This window comes from Cetorhinus maximus, chromosome 8 (assembly GCF_964194155.1).
Source record: "Cetorhinus maximus chromosome 8, sCetMax3.hap1.1, whole genome shotgun sequence".
Lineage (NCBI taxonomy): Eukaryota > Metazoa > Chordata > Chondrichthyes > Lamniformes > Cetorhinidae > Cetorhinus > Cetorhinus maximus.
Genome location: NC_135886.1, coordinates 121,140,918 through 121,165,836, shown reverse-complemented (window position 1 = coordinate 121,165,836; position 24,919 = coordinate 121,140,918). Strand labels below are relative to the sequence as shown.

Here is a 24,919-nt window from a genome sequence, read left to right as displayed (position 1 = left end):
TGTTCACTGCATTGTTAACAATTTGTTGATTTTTCACTGCTGCACTAATGGATGTCATCTGCTTTTACAGATGCAGAGAAAGAAAAGCTGTGAAAAAAATCAACCTCTATTTTGTATGCTTATGGTTGTTAAGATATTCAGGGAAATAGATTCTGTTCAAAGGGTAGTTATTTCATCTAGATTTAGATGAGAAAACTACCATAAATGAGAACAAATTACAAATATAAAGAGTTAAATCAGATGTCAGATAGAACTCAGGATAAGATTAACAAAGTGTGCAGTCAGTATGGATTCAAAAGACCACTGGACAAGTTTTTGAAGTTGGAGGGATATTTCAAGTTGCATAAATTAGGTATGGTGTAGTTAGGATTATTCATGAGTAACTGCTGTCTTCTGCAGCTTGCTTCATTGCCTTCAAAGATCAGTGAGGAATTTCACAGAATTTTTTCCTAAAAGTGAGCAATGGTTTTTTCCCTCCGTTTTTTCTCTCCTTTCTCAGGAGACTGCATGATTGGGAGAGTTTGATCAATGGTGCATGTAGACTGTCATGTCCAGATGAGACTGGTTTGATCGACCAGCCTAGTCTTTCCCTGCCATCCTTATCTTCATATGTCTGTCTGAATCATGTCAACCAACACGCAAGTGCAGAATCCAGAAACTGGTAGCAAATTCATGCAAGTCAGCAATAACAGAGAAGATATGCTGCAACTGAACCAGCATAAAATATGGTTTGACCATCTACAGTTTATAGACTTTTTAGCTGGATGTGACAACACTGAACCAGACAGATCCAAACTGTTTTAAGAGTAAAATTCTGCTCTCAATATATGTAAGAGAATATATAAATGCACCCTATATGGATATCTATCCTTTTTTTATTTTACATTGAATATTGATTCAGCCCAATAAATTGCAATGTTTTGATTAAAGCAAGTCCAATCATAACTGTTGTTCTCTATGTTTACCTTACAGTGAAATAAAGAATTAAAAATTTCAAAAGCAGAAGAATACAGAAGAGTTAGTGAGGTTAATAGTCAAGGAAAACACAAAGGAAACTGCAGTTACAATTGGAGCTGGAGTGACAGTGACAAGATGAACAATAAGAGTCAGAGGAATTAGATAAAGCAAATAATATGAATTTAAAATGAATGGCTTAGAAACAAATGTTAACATGAATCTGATAGGAGCATTATTACATTCTTAAACTAGCAGAGAACTGTGCATCAGCAGCGAGTGTGGTAGTGGGTTCACAGACCTTGTGGCTGACAGTCTATTGATTGAAATCTTATTCCAAATTTTAAAGAGAGGGAACTATTGATCATTTTATTCAGGCATTTGAATTGCTAGGTGATTACCAGATGGTTAAAAATTAACTTGCAACATCATTAAGTGGAAAATCTTGGACCTTATGATTTGTGCACAGATAAAATTAAAGAAAATAAGGAAGAAAATTAGCAGTACAAATAGGGAAATGAAATTACATCCTGAAGATACATGGCAGATGTGACTGGAAAGCAAAGAAATAATAGACTATAAAGCTTTTTGCTGTGTAATGTTAAGGTGCAATTTTCTGGAAATAGTTTTGGACAATTGAATAATCTGGTTATTTAATGACAATTGTAAAACTTTTGAGTGGCTAGGCCACATACTGATCATTATGTGGAAAAGTATGGCAGACTCCTTATTTTGTATCACTATGTGAAGACAGGGTGTACTGTTTTGATTAATGTGAGTCCAATCATAAATGCTGGTCTGTATATTATTCCTCTCTGTGGAATGAGTCTTGCCCACCAAATGTTTGCTCATTCTGCCTTTGAGGAGCTTGGAAAATTGCTCATGTGAAAGACACGGATATCCGGTTTGGATCACAAATGAACACTATTATGCTTCTTGGTTATAGGTAGATATAAGAGTAAAGTAGTGTATGAATCAGCTCCTATTAACAGTAAGATATGCAAACAGCTTAGGTGAGGCACATTGAAACCAACAAACCCAAGAATGTATCTAAGGTAGACCCAAATTTGCAACACATCTCTAGCATATATTAGGTCAGTTGGGAGCAAGCTGGCTAATCTCTTTCAGGATGTAAGACCCACACTTACACCGAAAAAGATCAGAAACACAACTTGTTCTAGGGAATTACAGGTGTATGCCTTTCACAATCATTCCTAGTAATATGGCCCAACTCTGTAAAATTCTCGGTAGTTTGATCTAATAATATTTATGAATCAATGGAGTGAAATGTTGGCTGTTGCCGCCACAAAATAATAATTAATAAGACATTTATTTTTTTAAACTATATAGTTAATTAGGAATTCTTTTGTTTTTGGGCTGGGCAACGTGGAGAACAGAAAATGAGTGCCAACAGGTTCTTTCATATAGCAGGGTTATTCAAATCGCCAAACTCTGTTCCAAAGAAACAAAGGATGTGGTTGAGATCCTGTTCTGCAGTGATATTATTTCGACAGTCTTCATTTTTCACAATGCCGCGAGGTTGTTGCTGCTGATGACAGTGATGGTAATGCTACTTGGCGTCTCATTTTCCTGTCTGTCCTTTGTCTGAAGTTGCAGGATCTGCTGACTCCTGGGGTTATCTTGGGATTCTTCAACGGTCACCTCGCCAATTAACGTATCACACAGTTTGTTGCTGTTCCAAATCTGTTAACAAAAAAGTGATTTTGATCTCACACAATGGTGGAACTAAGGGTTTTATTCTATCCTATGTATCTGTTTCACTGTGAAGGATGTGGAAAGCGACTCGACGCTCTGCTAAGGCACTGTGGTTCTTTAAGAAGATACTGAAGGGCTTGTCTTACTTGGTTGTGCATGTATAAACTTTCCCAATGGGCAAATAATTGGTAAATGAATTTCGAAATAAATAAATGTGAGAAAATACATTTTAGTAGGAAGAATAGGGAGGCCACTTATTACTTGTAAGGTGTGAGTCTAGGTGGGGTAGAGGAACAAAGGGATCTCAGAGTACAAATACATCAATCAATAAAAGCTGTGCCACAGGTTAGCAAGGCTAAAAAAAAAAAATGCAAACTTAAACTAAGGTTACTGGAACTATTAAAACTTGCATGGTCTGATGAACCTGGAATGAAAGGAGATGAATTTATGTTTGGTCTCAACAGGGGGTGCAAGAAGAGAAAGTGACCACACATACTCGGCACCCCGACTCAAGTATTCTTTGGTGTATCATTCATTTTAGTATATATTGAATTTGATAACTTTTCTTTGAAATTGCATAAAATGACACACATCAATCATAAGCACTGCATCAGAAGATCACCATATTGGGATTTACCAATTTTCTTCATAGCTTCCCGGATTTATATTTTCATTACCAGGTCTAAAGGATTAAGAGGATAGTCACCATTAGATCTAATAGGGAACTCAAAAGAAACTTCTTTATCCAAAGAATGGTAAGAACGTGGGAGATCACCACCACAGGGAGTAGTTGAAGCGAATAGTACAGTTGCATTTAAAGGAAAACTAGACAAACATGTGAGAGAGAAGTGTTATGATGGTAGATTTAGATAAGAAAAGATGACATAATATTAATAGAATTACATAGGGTATACAGCACAGAAACAGGCCATTCAACCCAAACAGTCCATGCCAATGTTACTTGAGCCTCCTCCCGTCTTTTCTTATCTAAATCTACCATCATAACACTTCTCCCTCACATGTTTGTCTAGTTTTCCTTTAAATGCAACTGTTCTATTCGCTTCAACTATTCCCTGTGGTGGTGATCTCCCACGTTCTTACCACTCTTTGGGTAAAGAAGTTTCTTCTGAGTTCCCTATTAGATTTAATGGTGACTATTTTATATTGATGGCCTAGAGTTATGCTCTTCCCCACAAGAGGAAACATTCTTTCTGTATCCAATCTAACAAAACCTTTCAGAATTTTAAAGACCTCTGTTAAGTCACCCCCTCAACCTTCATTCCTCAAGTGAGAAGGGACCCAGCCTGTCAATCCCTTCCTGATATGTATACCCACACATTTCTGATGTCATCCTTGTAAATCTTCTCTGCACCATTACCTCTATATCCTTTATAATATGGCAACTAGAACTGCACACAGTACTCGAAGTGTTGTCGATACAGGTACATAACATCCCTCCTTTTTAATTTTATCTCTCTAGAAACCAAGCCTTGTGCTTTGTTTGTATTTCTTTTAGCCTTGCTAACCTGTGGTATAGTTTTTAGTGATTTATGTATTTGTACTCTGAGATCCCATTGTTCCTCTACCCCACCTAGACTCGCATCTTACAAGTAATAAGTGACCTCCCTATTCTTCCTACTAAAATGTACTTTCTCACATTTATCAATGTTGAACTTCATTCACCAATTATTTGCCCATTCGGAAAGTTTATTAATGTCCTGTAATTTGTTGCAGTCGTCCTGAGTATTGACCCCCAATTTGGTGTCATCCGCAAATTTAGAAATTTTGTTTTTGTTTCCAAAGTCCAAATTATTAATGTAAATTGTGTACAGCAGTGATCTCAGCACTGAACCTGAGAAACACAACATCCCGCCTTCTGCCACGCTGAATAACTATCCTTTATTCCCACTCCCTGCTTTCTGTTTTGAAGCCAGCTAGCAATCTATTCTGCCACTTGTCCCATGACTCCACATTCTATGACCTTATTCATTAGTCTATTATGGGGCACCTTATCAAAGGCTTTTTGAAAATCCACATAAGTTACATCTGCTGCATTACCGTTGTCTACTCTCTGTTATCTCCTCAAAAATATTCAATAAGGTTCATCAAGCAAGATTCTCCCTTTTGAAATCCTTACCAACTATTAATTATTATATTTTTCATTTCTAGTTGTTCTTCTATTCTCTCCTTTAGGAAGGATTCCATTACTTCTCCTACCACTGATGTCAAGCTGACTGACGTATAATTGTCTCGACATATTCTATCCCCCTTCTTAAATCTAGGAATTACATTAGCTATCTGCCAGTCCTCTGACACTACACCTTTCCCTAACAAATGATTAAATATGAGTAGTAATGCCTCTGCTATCTCTGCCCTAGATTCTTTTAAAATACGTGGATGCAATCCATCTGGACTGTGGCCTTTATCCTTTTTGAGTTTGATTAGTTTATTTAATGCATCCTCTTTATTATTTTAAATGCATTTATCTCATTATTCATCTCATCATTCAATGTCATGTCTACCTGTCCTATCTCCCTGGTAAGTACTAACATTAAATAATTATTCCTGTCTATCGCTTAATGGTCCTATTGCCATCACAACTTTTTTAAATTGATGTGCCTGTAAAACGTTTTACTGTTTTGTTTTATGATCGTTGATAATTTTATAATTCCTCTTCACCTTCCTAATTGTGGTTTGACTTCTCTCCTAATCACTTTGTACTCTTTCTTATCCTGCACTCCTTTGTTGTACTTAACGTATGCCTCTCCGCTAATCCTCAATTGTTCCTTTATGTCTTCATTTGTCCATGGAGCCCCAGTAGTGTCTAGTTTGTTCTTTCCCTCTACAGAATAGATTTTCCCTGTACCCATTTTAAATGTTACTCATTGTTTTTCTACATTGTTGTTTGCCAATATAGTTGGCCATTTACCCAAGTTCTATTCTCAGATCCTCAAAATAGGTTTCTCTAACCTATTAACTCAGTTTTCAATATACTTAAGTCCTTTTCTATCATCCTATATGGTGGACACTATTGCCTGGATGTTCCCCTACTTTACTTCTCTTATCTGCTCTGGTTCATTCATTTCTGGATTCAATTGTGAATCTTCCATGGTTAGATTATTTATATATTTGGTCAGAAAGGAGTCCTGTACACCTTGTAGGTACTCCATTCCCTTATTCCCTTTACCTACCTTTTCTGTCCAATTAATATCAGGGTAGATCAAATCCCCCATGATTATTATTCTATGTTTTTTTACTCAATTCTCTAAATTGTCAAACAAGGATTGCCTGATGATGTAGTGAACTTATCCAGCCAGCAGCTGAGTCATGCACAGCAAAAGGATCCCAAATTTAATTTTAGTCCATACTGAGTTTGCTGATCTCAGCATAGAATGGGGATGGGGAGGTACAATTCATTTCAGTGCAACGGATTAGTCAAAATTTCCCATTTATCATACAAACAGATAAATTAGGAACAGGAGTAGGCCACCTGCCCCCTCAAGCCTGCCTCACCATTTAATAAGATCATGGCTGACCTGATGTGGCCTCAACTTCACTTTCTTGTCTACCCCCTATACCCTTTGACTTCCTTTTCAATCAAGAATCCAGCTAACTCGGCCTTAAAAATATTCGGTGACCCTGCTTCTACTGCTTCCAGGGCAAGAGAAGTCCACAGACTAACAACCCTCTGAGAGAAAAACTTTCTCTTCATCTCCATCTTAAATGGGAGACACCTCATTTTTAAACTGTGTCCCCTAGTTCTAGTCTCTCTTATAAGGGAATCACCCTCTCAGCATCTACCCTGTCAAGTGCCCTCAGGATCCTATATGTTTCAATAAGATCACCTCTCATTCTTTTAAACTCCAATGGATACAGGCTCAACCTGTCCAACCTTTCCTCATAAGATTCCAGGAATCAGTTGAGTGAACCTTCTCTCAACTGCTTCTCATGCAATTATATTCTTTCTTAAGTAAGGAGACCAAAACTGTACACAGTACTCCCATTGTGGCCTCACCAACGCTCAGTACAAATGAAGCAAAATTTCCCCACTTTTATATTCCATTCCCCTTGCAATAAATGATAACATTCCATTTGCCTTTCTAATCACTTGCTGTACCTGCATACTAACTTTTTGTGATTAATGTACCAGGACACCCAGATCCCTCTATACCTCAGGGTTCTGCAATTTAAATAATATCCTGCTTTTTCATTCTTCCTGCCAAAGTGGACAAGTTCACATTTTCCCACATTATACTCCATCAAACTTTTTTCCCACTCATTTAACCTATCCTTATCCCTTTGTAGACTCTTTATGTCCTCCTCATAATTAACTTTACCTATATTTGTGTCATCAGCAAATTTAGTAACCATACATTTTATCCCTTCATCCAAGTCATTTATATAGATTGTAAATAGTTGAAGCTCCAGCACTGATCCCTATGGCGTTCCACTAGTTACAGCTTGCCAACCTGAAAATGACCCATTTATCCCTACTGTCTGCTTCCTGTTAGCTAACCAATCCTCTATCCATGATAATATGTTACCCACTAGACCATGAGCTCTTATTTATGCAGTAAACTTTGATATGGCACCTTATCAAATGCCTTTTGGAAGTCCAAATACACCACATCTACAAGTTCCCCTTTACCCATGCTCCTTTTTACTTCCTCAAAGAACTCTAATAAGCATGGTCAAACTTTCCTTTCACAAAACCATATTGACTCTGCCTGATTGCATTAAGATTTTCTCAGTGCCTTGTTATCACCTCCTTAATAATAGAGTCTAGCATTTTCCCTGTGACAAATTTTAGGCTAATTAGCCTGTAATTACCTGCTTTCTGTCTCTCTCCTTTCTTGAATATCATCACAATAAAGTGCATTAAATGCTAGTTTCACTGTTTGATCAAGCAATGGGTTTGTCTAAAAGCTTCAGGCTATCTGATCATATACCATGCAATAGCTATGGGACTCATAAAATCTCGGAAATAATTATCTCAATGTAATTGTTCACCATGAGTCCAACTATTGATCTTCAACAGTGATAGACACCTTACCTGGATGATTATTGGGAGCTTTGGATTTCTCCTGTAAAAAATGACCTGGGTATCAAATTGAGGATTCAGCGTGTCTTCAAAAACAGCTGTACGGAATTTGCGATATTCACATTTAAAAACTGCATATGAATTTGCTCCTGGAATATGCCAAAAAGTAGATTCAATTCAGTTTAACATCATTTTACATGAAATAAACGTGTACTGTAAAATGCAAAATCATTTTATTGACTGATTATGACAAGACAAGAGTGGACACTACAAGAAAAAAAACTAATGGTTCTTCAATTTGCATTCATAGATTTGACTGATTTAAACAAATTACACAATTGTCATACTTCAGGATTCCTGACTACTTGGTTATGAAAGGATTTTGGAGTTATTTATATTAAAATTATTTGGTGCTTAAGTCAGCTAAAAATATATTAAATTTACAACACCCAGTTTTTTGGGAAATGTGGATTAGATTCACATTTGCGGATTAAAGTGTCTGGCTTGATTACTTGAAACATTTTAAACCCATTCCAGTAAATGTCGCATGTTAGAATGCTCTTTCCAGGAGGATGAGTTTCTAGGAGCTCTCACTGAAGAGGCACAGCTAGTTGGATTGATGATCCATTTGGTATAATCTCGAAACACTGAGAACTGGCAGTAGGCCAGAGGTAAATCCCTGAGTTTCCTTTTCAGATAGGAATAAAAAAGGCACCCAATCTGAGGCCTAGAGAGTAAGCAAATTTTCTCTTAAAGTTCAGTGGTGACCAGTTTCAGACAGTCTTTGAGTGAAGAGAATGCATTTAGCCTGCTAATAAGAGACAGTGCGGCATAGTTTGTTATTTTCTGTTATGAAGGGTGGTATGGAAATAAGTTGAAGTAAAATGAGGTTTATTAGATGTATCCTATTTGCTCACTTATCATTTGTACCAGATAGTTGGCTTGTCTCGATCATAAATATCCAACAGACCTCCTTTCAGAAGATTGAAGATGCACGTGTGGTGGGATGTGCACGACTATGACTCCAGTTCACAGACGAAGAGAGTTTTGTTCTTTCAGGCTCCAGACATAAACTGGTGGGGCTAGATATTAGGCAGTAAGGGTAAACTCCTGACAGAATTTGCTTATAGGAAAGACTGGGGACATCAAACTTGAGAGAATGTCTTGCACTGAATGAAAAGTGTGACAATTATATTGCCCTGTTTATGTAGTATAAGGGTGTTCAGCATAGCAAGGGTTGATGTGAGACTAGAGAACAGTACCATCCACAGTATGATGTAGAGAGACATGTGACAGTAGAAACAGAGTGGTGCAGGGAGAGTCTGAAAGAAGTCGGCATGGTGATAGCACCTAGGTAAGGCTATACCTTTGAGATATGTATAAAGTTGTGTTACTAATAAATAGTTTATGTTCAACCACACAAGCCTCCACACCTCTTAGTAAGACACCAAATAACTTTACAACATGGTGGCAGCAGGGGAAGGACCCTGAAATCCCAAGGCAGCTAATGAATGAACCCATAACCTCAAAGAAGCTGGAGAAGGAACCTAGAACCTCAAGGCATGAAAAAACTCAAGAAACTGAAGGCTGACCTGAGCAAAGAATACCTAATTTGAAGACACAGCTGAAGATCGCCTAAAAAAAGCTCCATTACCCAGCCTGATCAAACACAGAGTCAAAGGACCTAGCCAGATCACAAAAAGAGTGATCAAAATTAAATGAAAGCTGAACTTACCTTTTAAAAATAATCAGAGCACTAACCAGGCACACCAATTAGTTAACCAGTGCAGCTAAAGGGAGTACTGCAGCTGGGTCCAGAGTCAGCTGAATTGTTTAGAGTAGAGAAAAGAAGAGGCCAAGAAGCAGCCCATAGACTTAAAAATAGAACTTTTTGAAAATGCCAACACAGTACCCAATTTGCAACAGCAGGTGACAGTGCGGAGTGAGCAGATGGCTGTGAATGAAGGAAAGTTATCTGATGTAACCCAAAAACAACAAAACCTGCAAAAAGAAAATGAAGTTATTCCACAGGAAAATGTTCATAACAAAGCTGAGTTGGAAGAACTCAGCCAGAAGTACAGCCAAGCACAACAGCAAGCAGACAAGGTACTCAGAGAAGTAACTGCCCTGGAAGACTCTTTGAAGAATCAATATGTGGCCCAGGAAAAATATGAGCATTAAAAAGATGTTGAATGCTACTTCAAAGAAAGCTTCATTGAAACTACCAGTATCAACAAAGCAATGCACTGAACCACAGTGTGAGTTGGTAAGAGGTCAACAAGAAAATAAACTGTTGAAAGAACAGCTAATCATCCTTCAAGATCAAATGGAGCATGACAAAATGAAGACTGTCTTGAACAGCAGAATGGAAGAACAATAGAAAAAAGTCAAGGAGACTCTGTTGAATTATAGAAAAGCTCAAGACGAAGCAGTTGCGCTTCGGAAGGAAAAGGAAAATCTGTTGAAGGACCTTCACATGCTACAAGAATCCCTCAGGGTCAGATCAAATATTGTTCCTCTAGAAAATTACAAAGAAAAACAAAATGAATTTAATGCCACTGAGCGAATTGAAGAACCAGTTGGCAGAGAAGACTCAGCAATGTTCAATATTCCAGGAGGAAACCAAGAGGTATAAGAAAGGGATGAAAGAGCTGAAGAACCAGCTGAATGGAAAAGAGGAGGCATTGAAAGGAAAAGCTGTTGAGCTTTCCAAGCTGTGAATAGATACTGAAGTCATGAGTAGCATGATTACAGAGCTAAAACAAGTTAAAACTTCACCAGAGACAGGTCTGGCTAACAGTGAAACCAAAATGAAGCACAAGGACAAAGCTCTGCTGCAGGTGAAGAAAGAAAACACAGAAATAAGACAGGAAAATGTAAATCCAATGCTGAAGATCAAGGAGCTAGAAGGAAAAGCACTGGATGCCTCAAACTTAGTGACAACCATTCAGTCATTGAGAAACGACATGGCTGAAATGAAAATCAAGAACCCAGCATGTCAAGAAAAAGTTGAACAATTGCAAGAGAAAGTAGAAGTTCTCCAACGGAACTTGAAGTGTCTCAGAAACAATTAGCAGAAGTAAAATTACAGAATGTCAGCTTGAAGGATAGCACGGACAAATTAGGCTCTGCTAAGGAGAAATTGTTCAGTGTAGAGAACCAACTTTCATGTACAGAAGATGAATTAGCTACTGAAAAATTAGAACTTGAACTTCAAGCGTCAGAAGTCTCTATTAAGTATTGTGAAAAATGCCTGAAACAGGAAAAGGAATTATTGATGAATTCGAACAGTTGGTTGAATGAAGAATTAACACCCAAAACTGATGAAAAGTTGGAATTTAATCATGAAAGGAGCATTGAAATTCTTAAACTTCAGTCCAATCTGAAGAGCATGAAAGATGAGATGCGCAGTATGGAATAGCAAATGCAGACTTAGCAGAAAAGGAAAATTCTAAGAAACGCAGTGAAGATCTAACGAGTGAATTGAACAAGTCTAAGGGGCAGTCAGTGACCATGAAAGAAAAATTCTGAAAGGAACTGAATGCCCAGATGAAGTTGTTGAGCTTGTATAAGGATTCCACAGATAACTCTAAAACAAAGACAACTGAACTCATTGGAGTAGCTACTGAGCTGAATGAAAATATTAATAGGTTTGAAAAAGAATTGGAAAATAAGATTGTAAACAAATATTTGGATGGAATTGTGAAACAAATGGAAATGAAGGTTCCATTTTTGAAACGTCAACTCCTATGAAGAACATGGCAAAACTCACGGAGAAAGAAAGCCCAAGTCCACTCTAGGATGGAACGGAGCAAACGTTCCCTCTGGAAGGAACGGGGTAAGCAAATGGCATCCCACCGCAAAAGACAAATGGTCGATAAAGAGAAATTTAACATGAAGGAGTGCAAAAAGTAAATCAGATGGATACACCCAATTACCAGAAACACCAAGTACTACAATTTCAACTCCAAACAATCAGAGTCAGCTGGAGCTGACTGAAACTACCACTCCTCCGAATGGGAAGAGAATGAGATCTGGAAGAGTCATAAAGCCTCCACGCCATTTGAATTTATAAAGTCAGAGACTTGAGGAGGGGAGAAGGAGTAGCACGTAAAGAAAGATTGCATTGTTAGTATGTTAAGTAAAGACTTGGCGGGGGGTGCGGTGTAGCATAAGGGTGTTCAACATAGCAAGAGTTAATGTGGGACTGGAGAACATTGCTGCCCACAGTATGACATAGAAAGACAGATGACAGTAGACAGGAGACAGAATGGTGCAGTAAGAGTCTAAGAGATGTCGGTATGATGATAGCACCTGGATGAGGCTATACCTTGGAGATACGTATATAGTTATGGGTGACCAATAAACATTCACCACACAAGCCTCCAGACCTCTTAGTGTGACACCAAACAACCTTACAACAGTTTAAACAAAGGTTTTGGTGAAATTTCCTACTTCTAAAGACAAATTATGTCAGTGCTGGGACAATTCCTGTTTCAGACACTCGAGTTTTAGCACTAGGTTTTCTCAGGTCAGCCTCGCAATGATTATATACAGGTAACATACCCTCTACTCTACTCCTACAAGATGTTTTAACCCCAACCTCAGAAGAGCACTCCCTCATGCACCACAATAATATTTTTCATTTTCCACAGTAACTATCCTGTAATCTTTCTGAATGGAACTAGTAATTCTTTTGCCAATTCGTGCCAAATTACAAGAGATTTTGTGCTGTGGACCATCCATGTCCACCAAGAGCTGGTGTGAGATTGTTTAGCATTGCCAGAGATGCAGAGTCAATCCATGGATCTGGGATATTCAAGACCATTGTAAAGTTATGTCTCAACAAGGAAGTCATTCACTGGACATACCTCCAGACGAATTCTGCTTTGGTAGGTCTGTTGCACGGTGAAGCTGCACCTGGGTGACAATCCGTGGATAACGAATAATAATGTTCCAACATGTCACCTGTGGTTTCTCAAGGGTCAGCTCCCTAGGGTTAAAGGCCAGGACAGAATGGAAAGCATTATCAAGCACATGGTCACATACTGATCACAGTAGATCACCTTGCCACTGTCCTACTATATTATTATTTAGTCCCTTGCCCAGGGTCGTCTTCAAGTTCCTCAGAAACTGATCACAGGCTGACCATATAGTACAATCAATTCCTGTTAATTCAGGTATTTTCTGCTCCATTCTGACATGTTAAAATTGCACCAGGACCCTGATTTGCTGCAATCTTAACACGTGAGGGGTCCTCATGTGGAGCATGGAACTTTAAATGAAACAAATTTTTTTTATAGTATTAATGAGTTCTACTATGCTGAAGCCCATATCCCCAATATCTCTGTTCATTAAATTAGCATGTGTTGCCAATTGTTTTAATGTTAAAATGTACGGAAGTATTGAAGACAGAACATGTGGTATTCAAAACCTGCAGTTAAAAAGATTACCATACAGGCAAAGAGCATCGCCACAGTACCTGTGCCCTATAGGCAACAGACAGCCCAGCTTCCAGTGATCATAGTGACTGGTGAAGGACTTTGTCTTCTGGGCTGAGACTGGTTACAAAAAAATCAAGCTCAACTGGTCTGAAACATTTCACTTGAGAGCAGGAGGAGTTCCTGAACTGCTAAGGAAATACGACAGTGTATTTTGTGATGAATTAGGGAAGTTTAAAGGCTTGAAAGCAAAAATATATATGGATTCTCAGGTGACACCCCGTTTCTTTAAGGTCAGACCTGTGTCTTATGCCTTAAAGGAGAAGGTGGATGCAGAACTGTGCCAGTTAGAAAAGCTGGGCATCATCCAACCAGTCCAGTTTTTGGAATGGGCAGTGCCCATAGCCCAGTGGTGAAGCCTGACAAAACCATATGCACTTATGAGGACAAAAATTGACCATGAACAAGGCAGCCAAACTAGATAAATATCCACAAATATGCAAAGCTAGCTGGAGGCAAATCCTATACAAAACTGGACATGAGCCATGCTTACTAACAGTTAGAGCTGGATAGCATGTATAGAGGATATGTAACCATTAACACGCACAAGGGTCTGTATCAATATACTCGCCTATCCTTTGGAGTATCGTCTACATATACCATCTTCCAAAGGACAATGGAGAGTCTTTTGCAAGGACTTCCCCGAGCACTAGTATACCTAGATGATGTTCTGATCACAGGGTCAACTGAAACCGAACACTTGACCAACCCGGAGGTGCTAAGAAGATTCTTGGAAGCTGGCATATGATTAAAGAAAGAGAAATTTACATTCCAAGCCCCAGGAGTTACTTACCTGGGTCACAGGGTGGATGCTATGGGTTTGCATCCGGTAGAAGAGGAAATTAAGACAATCAAAGATGCGCCCTCTCCATCTGGTGTAACCGAACTCAACTCCTTCCTGGGCATGATCAATTACTATAGCTGCTTCTTGCCAAACTTGTCAACAGTATAAGCACCAATACATTTGTTGTTAAAAAAGAATCATCGTTGGTCATGGAATTTACAACAGGAAGAAGCCTTTGTGAAAGTTAAGAAGCTATTACATTCATCATGTTTACTGGTACACTTTGACCCATTGAAAGAATTGGCATTAACATGTGATGTCTCTCCTTATCATGTAGGAGCCGTGATAGGATGGAAGACGAATCAGAAAGGCCAATTGGCTATGTCTCCATAACCCTCTCCACAGCTGTGAAGGGCTATTCCCAACTAGAAAAGCAAGACTTATCGGTGGTATTTGGAGTAAAGAAATTCCACCAGTACCTGCATGGATGACATTTCACCATTGTGTCAGACCATAAACCATTAATGAAATTATTCAGTGAGGATAAAGCCATTCCACCAATCGCATCAGCGAGAATTCAACTTTGGGTTTTGATATTATCTGCGCATGAGTATACCTTTATGTACCATCCTGGTTTGCATATTGCAAATGCGGATGCACTCCGTTGCCCCCCATTACCAGGTAGCATTGTACATGCTCCAGTGTTGCAAGAAGTTGTGCTTGTACTGAATTTCTTGGATTCTTTGCTGTGTGTGCGCGAAGCAAATTAAGAATTGGATGAACAGAGATCCAATTTTGTCAAAGGTTAGAGACCTTGTATTGCAAGGGTGGTCAAATTCATCGGTGTCTGAAGATTTGAGACTATTCCATGCCCAAAAAACAGACTTGAGTTGTCAAGCTGGAATCTTGTTGTGGGGATCAAGAGTCGTTGTCCCTTCACAAGGAAGAGAACCACTCTTGGCAGAGCTTCACAGTGCACATCCAGGCATATGGAAGATGAAAATGCTTGCGCGAAGCTATGTCTGGTGGACAGGCATTGAAAGCATGGTCAAGCACTGACTCCATATTCAGCAAAAGAGAAGTTGCCTGTTTCAGCTCCACTGCATCTGTGGGAGTGGCCTGATCGACCCTGGGTTAGATTACATATTGATTATATGGGACCATTCTTAGGTGCCATGTTTTTATTGATCACAGATGCGCATTCTAAATGGATGGATATGTATGAAGTCAGATCACCAACATTGAATGCAACTATTGAAAAGTGCGTCAATGTTTCAATATACATGGCCTACTGGAAGTCATAATTTCGGATAACGGTACAGTCTTTACCAGTGCAGACTTTCAGGGATTCATGGGTTTAAATGGAATCAGACATATTAAAACAGCAGCAAATCATCCCTCAGCAAATGGGTTAGCTGAAAGAACTGTGTAAACTTTCAAATCTGGAATGAAGAGGTGATCAGAAGGTACTCTAGAAACTCAACTTTCCAGCTTTCTTCTCAATTATCGTACGACGCCTCATTCGACTACAGGTTCAACACTGTCTGAATTATTGATGAAACGCCCCTGCATACAAGGTTAAGTCTGGTGTTTCCAAACTTAGAGGGGAAGGTAGAGCAGAATAAGAGTAATCAAAAATTGAATCACAATGTTCATAGCAAAACATGAAGATTTTCTGTAGGAGATACAGATTTTGTGTGCAATTTTGGAAGTGGACCTTATTGGGTTCCTGGTACAACTGTCTCAGAAACTGGTCCCTTGTCCTTCCATGTGGAAGCGGAAGATCTAATTGTTTGAAAACATACGGATCATCTAAGGAGTAGAGAGACATTCCAGCAACCAGCTATTCCACATGTGATTAAAGTTGAACCATCAAACCCTGAGGTGACAGATTGACCTAGATTAGACTGCCTGATGTCTATAGAGTTGTCTAACCTGAACTGCCACTTTCCAATGATCTATCTGGTGCTGCAGTTCCTGATCATGCTGATCCAGTAGAAGAACCTCAAGTGGTAGAGCAACGCTGCTCTAACTGAATAAGGAAACACCTCAGAGACTTAATCTTTAATCACCTGAGTTGTATATATGTATATTTTGTGGGATATTCAAATGTTCTCTATAAATAGAAACTGTTAAAAAAAACTAAAGGGGAAGGAAATGTAGTAATTGAAGGTACAGCCTTTCCTACTGCCTACCGGGGTTCACGTGATTACCCTTGGCGGCTTTGACCAATGAGCCCTAAGCGTGGGTAATCTGGGGGGGTGGCGGAGCTTTCTTGACAAGGACCTGGTTCAAGCATGTAGCATCTAAAAAGTTCTCTGTAATGAAGTTATCTGTTTCAAGTTGAAACCTGTCCGGTACGTCGTCATTACACCCACCCTGTTGCTAAAGGGCACTACATCTGGTACATCTTCCAGTAACATGCAGTAGTACATCCTTGAGGTGGAAGCATTTTGTTACAATGGGAAATAATGCACTGAATTTTCTTTAAGGATCTTCCCTTGCTACTAAAACTCGTAAGTGAGTTTTAACGCTGCCAGTTTCTCATTGATAGTGGTAGTAATGAATCTGCTGTTCCTAACATTATATTAAGATTGCTTCCATGGCCTGATCTACAAATTACATTAATCATTACCTGAATTTTATTTTAAATCATTCATTGCTACTTTCCCTTAGTTTGTTTAAGTTGGGTTTTCAACCAATTGCCTCTAATGCGAGATTATGATAGTTGGAACTGCCAGACAGGGTGTCTAGCCAAATGTTAGAAACTTGAAGGGGCCTTAGTTAGCCTGCTGGATGCAAACATAATTGTATTACCATTCAAAATGAGCTGGAGGGAGTTGAACAATCTTAAAGCCTTGCTGCAAATATGATCATGGCACAGGTTAAGTGGCGATTGGGCAAGACTACCAGCAGCACAATTTCCCAATCTCTGTTTCCCTGAATTCAGTTGAAGGAAGTAATACAGCCGATCAGAAGTTCATCCTCACAGCCCAGAATGTCAATGTTCAGACCTCCATTGAGTTAATGCTACAATCACCTACAGTGCTTCTGGATAAGACAAGGGAAAATTGGCAATGGGGCTCATCTGGCCCAACTGGTCTATGCCCCATACAAGTCTCCTCTTACCCTCTTCATCTACCCTATCATCATATCCTTCTCTTTCTTTCTACGTCATGTGCTTCTCTGGCTTCCTCTTAAATGCATTTCAGCTACTCCTTGCGATTGCGAGGTCTATATTCTTAATTCTGGGTAAAGGCATTTACCCTGAATTCCCTATTGGGTTTATAGGTAACCATCTTACATTTGTGACCCCTAGTCCCCCCCACAAGTGGAAACATGTCCTCTGTGTCTAACGGGTCCAAACCCTTCACAACTTGGGTGAGGCAATGGAAGGTGTATGATTGGAAAGCAGTTGATATCTTCAGATGAAGGCAGGAGGGAAAAAAGTGGAAAGTAAATAAATAAAATGGTAGAGTTTGGATATGAGCCTTCCTGACATTGAATACACTTATGGCAACAATTTGAGATCATGACAGAGTCACATGACACCATTTTGAAGATCAAGCATTCCAAATGATAAACCCATGCAATGCAACACGGGAAGCACGCAGCACTTAGGATATTAATAGGTCAGTAGTTAGATATGACTCTTAGAATGCCAATGAAAACAGCTCATCATTTCAACAAGGTTGAGATCCAGGGCCCAATAACATTATTAAAGTCACTTCTGTTTCATTGTTCTGGTTTCGCTAAGGCTAAGCTGTGTCCAGGGGAAATTAGTTTAAAACTAATGTAACTCCATTACAACCTTATGATGAGCACTAGCTAACTGAGGCAACATAGACTATCCATATTTAGGCCTGAATTTTTGTAAAGACAGAAGGGCTCTGCACCTTAGCCAAAGTGGTGCTGGAGCCCTGATCCCTTAAGTTCCGCCTCAAACCCGGTAGCCACCATTTTCACGGGAGTATGGGATTGGGGGGGCGGGGCGGGGGGGGGGGGGGGGAGGGGGGGTGGATGGTGAGGGGGTGAATGGGCCTGGTTTCTATTTTTCACATCTGTGATTCATGGTGGCAGCTGCATATGTAAAAGTGCTGCTGCCTCGGAACAAAAACAGTTTTCATTACTGGGATGTCCAAAACACGACTCGTGGGCTTTAGAAATTTTAGGAAAATGTCTAAAACTGCCAGAATTATTTGAAGAGATAAGGTACCCCTTTGGGAGAAGTCAGGTGCCTCTTTGGGATTGTTAAGAGTAGACCTGAATGTGTGTACAAAGTGGATAACTTTGTGGAACTGTCAAGCCATTTAAATCCCAGGTTAGTCTCTTTAAATTTTTGGAAAAAAAATCCAGCCTGAAGATGAAAAAAATAGGTGCTTAGCCTGAGGGTTATCATGATCAGGTTAGTGCTGCTTGACTGCTTCCATAACCTATCATTACCACATTGAAGGGGGCGGGGGGAGGCTGTAAATTCACAGATTGATTTACAGCTCCAAGTAGTTATAACAGAATTAGCTGCCTTTGATGTGGGGCTATGAACACAAATGTTTATTTTCATAGGGATTGAGTACATAAAGGAAATGTTTGTTCCTATAAGGGATTGAGTACATGAAGGAAATGTTTATTTATATAACAGATTAAGCACTTGAAGGGATTTAAATTTTATCATTGAGATTGTTTTTTTTAAATATAGTGGTCTGCAATATACACATAGAACTTCATTTTATTTCATATCACCATGGCTCCTGAGGTCTGCCCTTAGTGGCTACTGGGTGAGTTGGCATGGAGGATATAAGGGCAAAGAGTCATGGGTAGGTGGAATGGGTTGGCATGAGTTAACACTAAGTTGGTATAGGGATTATAAAGGGCTTAGGGGCTAAATGGGGTGTGATAAATTGGCATGGAGGGTATGAGAGGCCATGGGGATGAGTGGGGGGAATGGGCTGAATTAGAAAGTATGAGGGGCATGGGGTGGGTAGGGCATGAGATGATGAGATGGCATGAGTTGGCATGGAAAGGACATGGGGAGTGTGTGGGGCTGAGGGGCTGTGAGGGATGAACGCCAGAGGGATTTTTTTTATTTTTATTATAACTGGGAAGAAGTCCCAGAGGACCTAGGTGGGCCTTTTAACCAGCCCACCTCTGCACCTAGCAGACTTTTGTGGCTGCCCCTAAACTCTTTCCAGGGTCAGTGCGCCTGACTCCTGTTATCACTTCCCCCAGAATGAAAATCTGAAGACTCGTGGAACTTGGGGTGAAAATTCGGCTCTTATATTAGAGAGCATTACTATAAAAGAACTCCCTTGGAATATTCCACCTGTGGCAAACCCTTATTATGGAGTGCGCTCATTGTAAACTTTCCATTTTGCTATCTCTCAAACAGTACATTGGTGATGAATGACCTCTAGATTAAAGAGAGAAAATTCAATATTAAATCTTGGCCAAATGGATTAGTAAAAAACAGCAACTTTGCGGGTGGCGGGGGCGGGGAAGCTGGGATCTTAGTTTTCATCTAACCAGGACTGGCTCCTCTCTGTCAATGATAAATGCTGTATTGAAATGGCTTTGGATGGTCTAAAGCCACACTTGAATGTGTATAACTATAGGACCAACCTGCCCTTAACATTATGCTAAGGAATGATCTAACAAGAGAGGCAGCAAGAATGGTTGGTGTGGGACTCAGGAATGTTGTACTAGTACAGTAGGGAGTGCCTTGCTGAGATTGGAGTTGAAGCTCGTTGTTGAGAAAGAATAGAAGAGGCTTCACTCTGCATCTTATCTTGCTACACCAGATCAAAGAGTGCTTAATGCTGATAGAGGAGTCTAAATTTTGTCTGATTTTACTATGGTCATTGGTTGCCATAATGTGTGTCACTCTGTAACCTCAATGGTTTCACAGTGGTTTATCCTTGTTTATTTATCCCTCCATAGCCTCATTCCACCTTTCACTGCAACTCCTTTCACCCGTGCATTTCAGCTCATGCTGGGTACTGTCCGAGCCTGGTCTGGTACACATCCCTGCTCCCTCCACCAAATCATCACTGATAGACCTTTCAGTCATCATACCTATGTACCATGGAATTCTTGTCTTTAAACTCCACCACTAAGCTATGCCTTTGCCACCATCAAAAACCTACCTTCTTGACTGTGCCTTCAGACATCTTCCTTAACTCAATGATGAATTAATAGCACAGATACAAATGAATAGGTTTGATCTAATTGCCATAACAGGGATTTGGTTGCAACATGTGATCAATATTCCATGATATTTAACTTTTAGGAGAGATAGGCAAAATGGAAAAGGAGGAGGGGTGGCTCTGATATTAAAGAAAAGAGACAGTGTCTCTGAAAATCAAGAAGTTGAGTCAGTTTGGATGGAGCTAAGTAACAGCAAAGGGTAGAAAATCTCACTGGGGCCTGCCAGCCTGAGATCCCAAACTTAACTGGTGGTCTGGGCCTATTGTTGAACACCTCCTTGATGTCCTCAATGCAGTACCAACAGTGGCCACCACTCCTGGCAGTGCTGCTGGTACTGCAGAGCTGCCAGCCTCCAATTGCCTGGAGAGGGGTGGAAGTCTTGTCTCATGATAATTAAGGGCCCATCATCCGAAAATTAAAGAGCAGCAAGTCAGCCAACCGGACATTTACACTGGGGTGCGGGGAGCCATCAGTTTATAATCCAGTCCATAGACTTGGCAAATCAAATCTGTAATAATAGTGTGGAGGACAAGTTCATGGAATGTACACAAGATATTTTCTAGATCCAATTAGGAAACATTTTGGATCTAGTATTGTGCAATAGGAAAGGTAAATTAATAACCTTACAGTAAAGGAATCTCTACGGAAGAGCGATCACAATATGATTGTATTTTGTATTGAGCTTGAAAGTGATTTAGCTAAGTCCAAAACTAGTCTTAAGTCTAAACACAGCAAATATCTGTGTTTAGCTACATACATAGGTATGAGAGGTGAGCTGACTAAAAATAAAAAATAAATATAACAATAAACTAAAAATAAAGCAGGCAGCTACACACTAGTCAGTTTGACTTCAGTGGTACGGAAACTTCTGGAAACTATGACTGGGATTTTCCAGCCTCCTCGTGGCAGGTTCCACCATAGGAGATTCAGCGGCCCAACCAAAAGTCCATTGACTTTTGATGGAACTGGATGATCCTGGTGGCAGGCAGGGCTGGAAAATCCCACCCTGTATTTTGGGGCAAAATCAATGGCCACTTAGACAAATGCAGGATAATTAAGGAAAGTCAACATGGGTTAATTAAGGGAAAACATGTTTAACTAACTTGTTGGAATTTTTCGAGGAGGTAAAAGAGAAGGTGGATAGGGGCAATGCTGTTGATTTGATGTATATGAATTTTCAAAGGCATTTGATACAGTGCCACACAGCAGACTTGTGAGGAAAATCCTAGCTCATGGAACAAAAGGGAAAGTAGGCACTTGGATAAGAAATTGATTGACAGTGACAGGAAACAGATAATAGTGATAAATGGTTGTTTTTTTAGATTGGAGGAAGGTTTGTAGTGGAGCTCCCCATGGGCCAGTGTTGGGACCCTTGCTCCTCCTGATCTATATCAATAACCTAGACTGTGGTGTTCCGGGCATAATTTCAAAATTTTCAAATGATACAAAGATTGGAAATGATGTCAAGTGCGATGAGGATAGTCTTGAACGTCAAAAGGACGTAGACATGTTGGTGGATTGGGCAAATTGAGCAGACAAGTGGCAGTTGAAGTTCAATGCAGAGAAGTGTGAGGTGATTCATTTTGGCAGGAAGAATGTGGAGAGACAGTGTAAAATAAAGAGAGAAACTCTAAAGGAGATGTAAAGTACCTATTTTTATGTCTTGGACTGTGGCTTTAAAAACTACCATGGCTGCATTTTTAAAGAGGTTCAAAGGAGCAGGAAAAAGAAAATCTACAACATTGCTATTGTGGAATGGTTTGTGCCAGGTTGGACAAAATAGTGCTGGAATGGAGACCTGATTTAAGAGGGAACTGCCTAACGACAGCGTTTTGATTGGCTCCTGACCAAGTGGCCAGGTTCTGTGTGAGGATAGTGCAGTAGATCAGCTCCTAGCCTGAAAAGAAAAAAGATCTGAAATCTCTCTCTCCTGTGTTTTGTGACACTCCAGTATTCCTGCCATAGTAGCTAGCTGGCTATTCCTCACATCGCTGTATTCTACTTTCTTTGAGAGACCCCAGTCAGGAGGAAAAGGGGGAAAGTCACCAGTAGAGACATTAAAAGCAAGTTTCAACCAGAGAACCACAGACTGCAAGTGCTGGAAGACCACCTCGTGTCAGCCTGCAAGAAATTTGGAAGAAAGTAATCAAAGTCAACCTATCTAATCCTGAACCCCAGATTGGTGCTATTGAACTGTTTTATCTCACCCCTAAAATCTGTGTTTTATGTGTGTGTGTGTTTGTGTATAGGGGTTTAAGAAGAGGTAGAGCTAAGTTATAGGGTTAAAAATTAGCAGTTCATATTTCTTTCTTTTGCCACTAGTCCCAGACAATTTGTTTAATAAACAGTTATTTACTTGTTAAGTTTACAAATCTGGTGCTTGTATTCTTTTAACCTAAATTAGACAGTTAGGTAAAATTGGGGCAATTTGGTGATTAAACTTCTCACATTTGTCACAACTCAGGGAGCAGTGGGGCTTGACACTACAGTGCACTATCCCCAGTGAATCGTGACATGTATATGAACATAAGTCATTGAAAATGACACGGCATGTTGAGAGAGCAATTAATAAAGCATAAAGTATCTTAGGGGCATTGAGTGCAAGAGGAAGGAGGTCATGTTGAACTTGTATAAGACACTAGTTAGGCCTCATCTGGAGTACTGCGTCTAGTTCTGGCCACCATACTTGAGGAAGGATGTGACATCATTGGAGAGAGTACAGAGGAGATTCACAAGAATGATTCCAGGGATAAAGGACTGTAGCTATGAGCATAGATCGGAGAGGTTGGGACTGTTTCCCTTGGAGAAAGGAAGGCTGAGAGGAGACTTGACAGAGGTATTCAAGATCCTGAGGGGTGTGGACAGTGTAAATCATGAGAAACTGTTCTCACTCAAGAGACCAGAAAGAACTAGAAGGCACAGATTCAAAATAATTCACAAAAGGAGTAATAGTGATGTGAGGAATTTTTTTTTCCAACCACCTTCTGGGTGGCAAGAAACTTCCTGGGAAGTTGGTGGAGGCAGGTTCAATCGAGTACTCAAAAGGGAACTGGACTTCTGTTTGAAAAGAAAGAATGTACAATAAGACAGGGAATAAGACAAAGGAGTGGGACTAGGTAGAATGCTCTTTCAGAGAGCCACTGCAGACTTGATGGGCCAAATGGCCTCCTTCTGCACTGTAAAGATTCTGTGATTCTGTGACTAAGGTAGATTAGAAAACTATATTAAAAGATATGACAGCAGATAATCAATTGCTCCAATTACAAAAATTAATGCATAATTTGCCACAAATATACATTCCTTTACGGCACAAAAACTTCAAAGTAAAAAAGGTTCAACTGTGGCTGACGAGCAGTTAAAGAAAGTATCACATCAAAGGATGAGGCTCATAATGTTGGCAAAAAGAGCATTAAGCCTGAATGTTGGGAGGCTTTTAGAATTCAGCAAAGCAAGACCAAGAAATTGCTAAGAAGCAGTTCATCAAAGGTTCACTCGAGTGATTCCTGGGATGAAGGGGAAAGGTTGAGCAGGTTGGGCCTATACCCAGTGAAGTTTAGAAGAATGAGAGGTGATCTGATTGAAGATCCTGACGGTACTTGATCGGGTGGCTGCTGAGAGAATGTTTCCCTTTCTGAGGGATTCTAGAACCAGGGGACACAATTTAGTAACTAGGGGTCTCCCATTTAAAACTGAGGTAAGATTTTTTTGCTCTTAGAGGGTTGTTAGTCTGTGGAATTCTCTTCCCCAGAGAGCAGTGGAGGCTGGGTCATTGAATATTTTCAAAGCTGAGTCAGGCAGATTTTTGATCAGTAAGGGAGTCATGGGTTCTGGAGGGCAACCAGCAAAATAGAGTTCAGGCCACAATCAGATCAGCCATGATCTTATCGAATGGTGGAGCAGACTTAAGGGGCCGAATGGCTTAATCCTGCTCTTAATCCTTATGTTCTTGTGAAAGGGAAAAGAGAGTATGGATGTAGTCTAGCAAGAGACGAAAAAGATTGTAAATGTTTCTATATGTATGTGAAAAGGAAGAGATTAGTGTGTAATTATATTGTTCATTAGTGGGCCTATTAGAGGCAGAGACAGGTGAAATTATAATGGGAAATAAGGAAATAGCAGAGATAAATACATTGCATATGACAGTAGAATACACAAAAATGTTCCAAAAATAATGGGGATACCAAGGGTCTAATGAGAAAAGGAGGTTAAGACAACAATATAAGTAAAGAAATAGTACTGAAGAAATTAATGGACAGAAAACAGACAGTGGAAATAAACAGAACATTTTCAGGTTGGCAAGGTGTAACTAATGTTGTACCGCAAGGGTCAATACTTGAGCCTTAGTTTTTACAATCTATATTAGTGAATTAGATGATAAAACCGAGTACAGCATATCCAACTGTGGTGATGGTAATTGATGCAGAAAGGTAGAGTTGAGGTAGGAGACGTCATGATATAATTGAAGGGCTTGAAGGGCCAACTGGCCAACTCTAGCTCCTATTTCTTACGTTTGTATGTTCATCTCTCAAATCCTGGCTGATATCCACTCTTGTGAAATGCAATGGGATGCTTTTGCTGCTTAAAAGGTGTTACACATTGAAGTGAAAGACACAATAACGAGCAATAAATTAAACATTTTAAAAAACCAATTAAATTAAATGGTATAAATGAAACAGATATTGGAGAAACAAATGTTTACAAAAATGGAACTCCCTGTGTCTT

At 39.7% G+C, this 24,919-nt stretch overlaps 1 protein-coding gene across 1 annotated transcript in view; it reads right to left on the bottom strand.

The window, feature by feature from the left end:
* Nucleotides 1-262: 262 nt before the first annotated feature.
* LOC144683927 (calpain-5-like) overlaps nucleotides 263-24,919 on the bottom strand; it is a 171,113-nt gene continuing 146,456 nt past the window's right edge. The window contains exons 11-13 of the mRNA XM_078547509.1: nucleotides 12,583-12,704; nucleotides 7,724-7,860; nucleotides 263-2,658 (exon numbers count right to left, since the gene is read on the bottom strand). Coding sequence (XP_078403635.1) covers nucleotides 2,479-2,658; nucleotides 7,724-7,860; nucleotides 12,583-12,704 — 439 coding nt within the window. The 3' untranslated portion in view covers nucleotides 263-2,478. The remainder of the gene's footprint in view (nucleotides 2,659-7,723; nucleotides 7,861-12,582; nucleotides 12,705-24,919) is intronic.